A 7,848-nucleotide genomic window follows, 5' to 3' on the forward strand; every position below is an offset into this window, starting at 1 on the left:
CCCATAGCGAGCAACGAGTGCATTGTGGTACTTTTTAGAAAGCTAATGTTTCAATGCACTGTTAGGGTTTTTTATGATTTAAACAGCCCTTAAAATGGCAGATTCCCTGATCAGTGCCCAGACTGCTGAACTAGGGAGCTGTACCCAAACTCAGCACAGAGCATGAAAAGAAACAGAGGATGAAAGGAAATCATTCTGATAGAAACTTCGTAATCTACAAGATCACGATATTCTGGATAAAAACTCTACATAGTAGGGGAAAAAACAAACTTGCATTCAGCTCTGAACAATTCTGAATGTAGGCCTATAAGACAATTGAAGACTAATGGCCCCTATTAAAAGGACACTGACCTATGCTAGTGAAAGTTAGATTTAAGATCTAAGATGTATTAGTCACCTACAGAATACAACTTGCAGTGAAATTGAAACCAGGTAATCATTAAATATATAAATAGCAGATAAATTGGTAAAAAGAAAAATGTAAGAATGAATAATAAAACAACATAACAATAATTATTTAATGAGATTTGAGCAGTCAAATATCAGGGAATGTGAAAAATCAATAAACAAACAAACTAACAAACAAACAAATAGAAGTTGTAGAGAGACTAATGTGAGGCTCAGTTAGGTTGTGGATGTGATACACATGACTGAGATTGAATGAGATTACTTTTTGTCTAAAAACCCAATTTACATGTAATTTAATTGGTTCTCAGTAAATATCTAGTCAGAAAAGCATGCAGTTTTTACACTGTCTTCATCAACTGCCAAAAAATCGTCTCGGTGTGATTACATAAAAGTTGTTTTTGTTGTTGTTGTTGTTTTTGTCGGTTGGGTTGCAGTTGATTTTGCCTTGAAAAAAGTGTCTCACCTAAGGCAATAGTGAAGTGGAAACAGGATTATCACTTCCTTGTTTTTCAGAATTTGTGTTCAGATATAAATAAATTTGTAATTCCTAATAAAGTAAAAGAAGCTCACTTTAAAATAATAAACAGATACTATCCATGAAACAATTTTATTAGTAAATGTAAAGAAGGGTTTTCACCATTATGTAGTTTTTGTAAAGAAGAAACAGAAACAATTGTACACTAATTCTTCAGTTGTAAAATTATTTTGGTCCCAAGTTTCTCTGTTTCTTTTTGACTTGTTTTACAAGTTTTGTAATGGTCTTTTTTATGGATTGTGATACTGTTTTATTGGAAATGGATAATATAAATAAACGTATTATTCTATTAGGGAAATATCATATACATAAAGCAAAATGTATATCGACTGTACCAAATGGTAGACTATTTTCCACTGATTTGAAGATTTTTTATGACTCTCTAACATCAATGCAGAACAATTGAAAAGCTGTTAAGACATCTAAACTGTTGAAAAGGATACTTAATATAATGGAAATATGATTGATTTGTGATATAAGATACAGCATTTTGATTTAATCGTTTTATATATTCAAATGTCTTTGTATTCCCCTACTGATTCAATAAAAGAAAAAAAAAAGTTGATTTTGCCTCGACGTGATGACGCCATCGACGCCAGCCCGCTCGCGAGTTTTCTGAGGTGATTTGAACAGCAGAGCAGTGAGTTTCGTGTTTACTATAAAATACACTTTATAGTTTTAAAAAAACATTTTCAGAGGGTCATTTCTGTGTTGTCCATCGGACACAGTGCTATTTCGTTTTCGTTTCTGGTGTTTGCTGGCTGAACAGGCTGTATAGAAGACAATCAAGCCAAGGAATCGAGCATGTGAGGAACGGAAAATCAAAGACTGACTACTTGGGTAAAATCCACCATGCCAAACATTTTAAATGGGTTTTATCATTGCTAATTCAAAATCGCAACAAGTAAATGAATGTAATAAGCAGTATAAGTATTTTCAGAATACATTATTAATCTCAAATTGTAAGAAATAATACTATTCTAGAAGAGTTTTATATTTCAGACTCAAACGTATGTGTTTCTAACACAAACATTTCGAATAAAGTCAGATCTGTGCTGATGATCCTGTAGATTGTTGCTGTAGAAGTGTCGCTATTAACAGAGCTGCTGAAATGCTTCTATCAATAGTTCTAGTTTTCACCTCATTCATTATGCTGATGTCTTCAATCACCTGTAAACTGCCACTCACTTTATTGGTGTCAACAGGCTAAAACAAACTACACCATTACCACTTTTGAAATCTACACAATATAGGCTATAAATCTTCTGTTTTATTTTTTATACATGTTTATATTTAAAAATGAATTTTTTTAATTGTGCTATTTATTTATACTTTACTTATTTTTTGTCCATTTGTTCATATGGCAAGAGTAGTTTATATTAGATAAACCCACACACAAAACAGAAATACACAGAATGTGAATTTGTAACTATCTATTCCTCTATGAAAATGTAAACACAAAACACTGTGCAATAATGAAAACAGTTGAGTAACTGATTATTTTTTATTTTAGCAGATCTGCTGTTCCTACCACAGAACTTGAAGCTCCTCCCACAGCAGCTCACCAATAAATGCTGGAAGATTCCCATCAGTCTACAAGTGAAGAAGACAGAGCTGAACAGTGAGAACATGAGTGATCCAGAGTCCTGCACAATGGAGCATGAAGATACTGAAGAACAAAGAGGTTGGTGTTTATTCTTGATTCCTCATTAATGATTAATGAATATTAAATTCATAATTCTTGTAGTTAAATAGGCCACAAGATCTGTGGAATAACATAGTTTAAGTATCTAATAAAATACAGCACACTTTCTATGAACTGGATACAAACTGGAGCCTGAAACTGAAATCTTTTCTCATCAACTGGTAAATGAAAGAATTTCAGATATTATCTGAGCAGTTTTATTTACTTTTTTTTACACCTGGTTTACAATTGTTTTCAACTGTTACTTAAATTTTGAAGGTCATAAATTAAGGAAAACCTGATTTATAGTTAACTTCAATAGTTTTATCGTTAACTCTATCCCCGACAGCATTTTTTTTTTTTAAATGTGCTTGCCACCACCAGCATTTTTGATCATTTTCACAAAATTTTCATGGCCCCCAGAATATTTTTGTTGTATGAATTATCTGAACATGCAATATGTCAAAATAAAGAACAGAACCTCTGCTTTTAAACAAAACAAAATGTTTTATATTAGCTTATATGAGCATTTATATAAGCTGAGAAAATCTAGTTTTTGTCAAAAAACACATCTGGATCATAATCATAACAACAAGCAAAACATAAATGGAGTGGATTGAGTCCTTCAATTGATTTATATGCTGTTTAATATTGATGATCACATTATTTTACATATGCATATGATTACATATGAGATTAATTATTTCGGTGTCATCTTTGCCTGTGTTTTGACCTGGAGATTCAGTACTCAGAACAGAAGATGTTATAGCGCCCCCTACCATATAACATATAACATATAACAGATCTGGTCTCGAAGAAAAACTTGCAGGGTCGAAGTTCCAGGTCTCAGAAGTATTTAACTTTATTGTCAAGCAACAAAGTGAGATGCCAGCTCCGCATCTGAGGCTCCCTTAGCCAGGGCACAGTTTTTATTATCTCTTAAAAACACACCAAATTAATATCATTGGCTTTTTCTTATCTCTTAAAATACACCAAAGTAATATCATTGGCTGGTAATATTCTCCCTAACAGTTATTTTCCATGATATCATCTACGGGGGCTCTTCTCCCACACCTCCTTCCCATGTACTCCCTGACCTTTCTGCCATAGACACTTCACTAATATAATTGCAGGTGTTGCTTATGTAAGAGAATTTTCTTAGTAAGGGTGACCAGCTTCCAGCTACTGTACATCTTTTGACTTCATTTCTCATGGCCTTCTGCCAATTGATGGTCAACTCTTTTCCCATTGGCCAAATGAAACATTGTATCAAAACAGTCAACACTCCCCGGAGGCAAGAGGCCTTCACGTGACACCCTTTACTGATGGTCTTGTTCATTTCACAGCCACCTGTTGTCTGGTGGAAAATTACCAACAAAATATGCTCAAGTAAACTTGTTTGACCCTTACAGTTACAAAGGCCAAGAGGCCTCAAAACACTTCTAGCTTTTATAGTAAGCAAACAAATTCTACAATTATTTTCTATTGGATGGATAAAATACTCCATCAGCACCTGAGAGATTGTACCAGAAACACTGAATTTGTGCCTATATTGAAAAAAAAAAAAAAAAATCAACAACTGGATGTGACCAATTCAGGAAAAGTTCCAGGGACATATAATTAATTTATATATATATATATATATTAGTGGTGGGCATAGATTAATTTTTTTAATCTAGATTAATCTCACTGTAATCTTGGAATTAATCTAGATTAATCTAGATTGAAATTGCTCATTTGAATTCTGCCGAAGACATTCAGAATATGTGTGCTACCCAAATAATGACTAAAAGTAATCCGCCATTTTGTCCGACCAAAGCAGTCAGGAGTTAGAAGATTAACCTTGGTGGAGTTAAACTTGAAAAATGTTGTATATTGACAATTTTTCCGCGTTTGAAACAACATTGATTCTCATGTTCATTCATGTTTATTTGATGCTATAAATGGACTCGTAGTAAGAGATGATCAGTTTATGAGCCTCTTCAGCTGAGGCGCTACAGCAATCTGTCACGACCATGGTCCCGACACATTAAAGAGCCACAAAACGGTTTTTATTGTTTGAATTTCTTAAAAAAACTACAGTTTTAAAGCTGGGACTTTGTTTAATATCATAAGTAACCTGCTCTGTCTTGTCTGTCGATGTGTTGTCAGTGTCCTCTTTGCTCCGTGATGCATTTATCACTGTGGCTTGACAGCACCATAGCTTGTTGGACAAAGCAACAGTAACTAAGGGGGGCGGGTCTTTGCGACGGGTTGGCTATACATCCACGCTAAAATATCAAGGTGAAAGTCATCATAGCTTGCGTAGTTTAGACCCAGCTCCCAACCCAACTTTGAGAATAGATTAACGGCGCTATTTTTTTTTTTTTATCGCCCGATAAGAGTCTCACTTTGTATTACAGTAAAATTGTATTACAGTTGTCTGTGTTCTTCTGGTGTTACATTAGTGTTCACTATGTCATTTTCCTTTAATTTTTATAATGATATACAGAAGACTCCTTCATGACACTACATAGGACAAGTGGTTTGCAGAATAGATGAATAAAAATATAACTTTTTTATTTTATTTTTATTTCAGACTTAATGGAACAGAATGAGGAGAGTGAAAAACCGAGCAAAGGAGATGAGAATCATCATGTTAAAACTGGAGAAAAATCTTTGAGGAGGGACAAAAATTCTTTCCCACAGTTTGGAAACAAATTCAGACACAAAAAAAGTCCTAAACTTCACCTGACCGTTCATAGTAGAGAGAAGCCACACACGTGTGATCAGTGTGGGAAGAGTTGCAGACTAAAAAGCAATCTTAGGACACACATGAAAATCCACACTGGAGAGAGGCCATACAAATGTGATCAGTGTGGAAAGAGTTACATACAAGAAGGAAACCTTAAGAATCACTTAAAAATCCACACAGGAGAGAAGCCTTTTACATGTGATCAATGTGGGAAGAGTTTCGCACAAAAAGGAACCCTGAAGAGACACATGATAATCCACACTGGAGAGAGGCCGTACACATGTGATCAATGTGGGATGAGTTTTGCACACAAATCAGTCCTCAATGGACATATGAAAATGCACACTGGAGAAAAGCCGCACACATGTGATAAGTGTGGTAAAAGATTTGCACAAAAATATAACCTTAAGAAACACATGGTAATCCACACAGGAGAGAAACCGCACACATGTGATCAGTGCGGGAAGAGTTTCACTCAAAAACAAACCCTCAAAGAACACATGAGGATCCACACCGGAGAGAAACCATACCCATGTGATCAGTGTGGGAGGAGTTATGGACATAAAGAACACCTTAAGATACACATGAAAACCCACACTGGAGAGAAGCCGTACACATGTGATCAGTGCTGGAAGAGTTTTGCACAAAAAGGACACCTTAAGGGACACATGAGGATCCACACTGGAGAGAAGCCGTACACATGTGATCAATGTGGGAAGAGTTTTGCACAAAAAGGACAAGTTAAGTCACACATGAAAATCCACACTGGAGAGAAGCCGTACACATGTGATCAGTGCGGGAAGAGTTTCACACATGCAAAGAGTCTTAAATTACATCTGCGTTCTCACTCGGGAGAAAAAACACAGTTTTACTGTGATCAGTGTGGGAAAACTTATTGTTCTGCATCATCCCTAAGGGTCCACCTGAAAGTTCATTCAAAAGAAAAGCCTCACATGTGTTCTTTGTGTGGAAAGTGTTTTAGTCTACTGAGTGGCTTAAAAATACACCAGAAAAGACACAGTCGAGTAAAGAATCATATGTGCTTTGATTGTGGGAAGACCTTTGTTATTTATGCTGAATTGAAATGGCACCGGAGAACTCACACTGGAGAAAATCCTTACAAGTGTTCACACTGTGACAAGAGATTTTATCGGCCAGGATCTCTTAAAACTCATGAGAGGATCCACACTGGAGAGAAACCGCACACATGTGATCAGTGTGGGAAGAGTTTCACACAAAAAAGTACCCTCAAAGTTCACATGAAAATCCACACTGGAGAGAAGCCGTACACATGTGATCACTGTGGGAAGAGTTTTGCACAAAAAGCAGGCCTTACGGAACACATGAAAATCCACACTGGAGAGAGGCCATACACATGTGATCAATGTGGGAAGAGTTTCACACAAAAATCAGCCCTCAATGAACACATGAAAATCCACTCTGGAGTGAAGCCGCACACATGTGATCAATGTGGGAAGAGTTTCACACAAAAATCAGCCCTCAATGAACACATGAAAATCCACTCTGGAGTGAAGCCGCACACATGTGATCAATGTGGGAAGAGTTTTACACATGCAAACACTCTTAAATTACATCTGCGTTTTCATTCTGGAGAAAGACCATATAACTGTGACCAGTGCGGGAAAGCTTGTTTTACAACATCAAACCTAAAGGTCCACATGAAAGTTCACACAAAGGAGAAGCCTTACACGTGTTCTTTGTGTGGAAAGAGTTTTAGTCAGCTGGGAGGTTTAAAAGTACATCAGCAAAGACACAGTGGTGTGAAGAATCACATGTGCTTTGATTGTGGGAAGACCTTTGTTACAGATGCTGCACTGAAAGTACACCAGAAAATTCACACTGGAGAAAAAGCTTCCAAGTAATCACACTACGACAAGAGATTTGATCAGTCAAGATCTCTGAAAACACATGAGAGGATCTACACTGGAGGGAAGCCACACACTTGATCAATGTGGGAAGAGTTTCACATAAAAAGGATACCTTAAGATTCACTGGAAAATCCACAGTAGAGACAGACCACATGATGTACTCATGTAAGCACTCTTAAGTTACATCTGCATTCTCATTGTGGACAAAATCCATTTAACTGTGATCAAAACAGAAAAGTTTTTTGGGTATTATCCCTGAAGAACCATGTGAAAACGTTTGTACAAAGGTGAAGCCTTGTTTTTTTTCTCTCTGATCTTCCTGTGTGAAACCGTGTGAATGTTTACATGTCTTTAGTTCTCATAGGTGCTATCCCAAATAAACCATTTGGGATACTGCTATCTTTAGTATTATCTATTATTTTTAAGATTATCTACTAAGTTTGTTGGAGCTTGCAGTTGGGGTAATTTCCAGTATTGCCTATAGATGCTTTTATTGAGTGGTCATTTCTGAGGCTGTGTGTAAGGTTAACATCTGAATGCCTATAACATACAGTGTGTCAGTGCCTTAGCTGGATTTTATGACTGCAGTGTCAAACAG

The 7,848-nt window shown here is 36.1% G+C and overlaps 1 protein-coding gene across 1 annotated transcript; it reads left to right on the forward strand.

Moving 5' to 3' along the window:
- The first annotated feature begins 2,535 nt into the window (after positions 1–2,535).
- Positions 2,536–7,244, forward strand: LOC137027888 (zinc finger protein 721-like). Its single transcript, XM_067396485.1, has 3 exons — positions 2,536–2,627; positions 5,206–5,314; positions 5,372–7,244. The coding sequence occupies exons 1-3, from the start codon at positions 2,573–2,575 to the stop codon at positions 7,242–7,244; spliced, it is 2,037 nt and encodes a 678-aa protein (XP_067252586.1). The 5' UTR covers positions 2,536–2,572.
- Positions 7,245–7,848: the final 604 nt, after the last annotated feature.

This window comes from Chanodichthys erythropterus, chromosome 10 (assembly GCF_024489055.1).
Source record: "Chanodichthys erythropterus isolate Z2021 chromosome 10, ASM2448905v1, whole genome shotgun sequence".
Taxonomy (NCBI): domain Eukaryota; kingdom Metazoa; phylum Chordata; class Actinopteri; order Cypriniformes; family Xenocyprididae; genus Chanodichthys; species Chanodichthys erythropterus.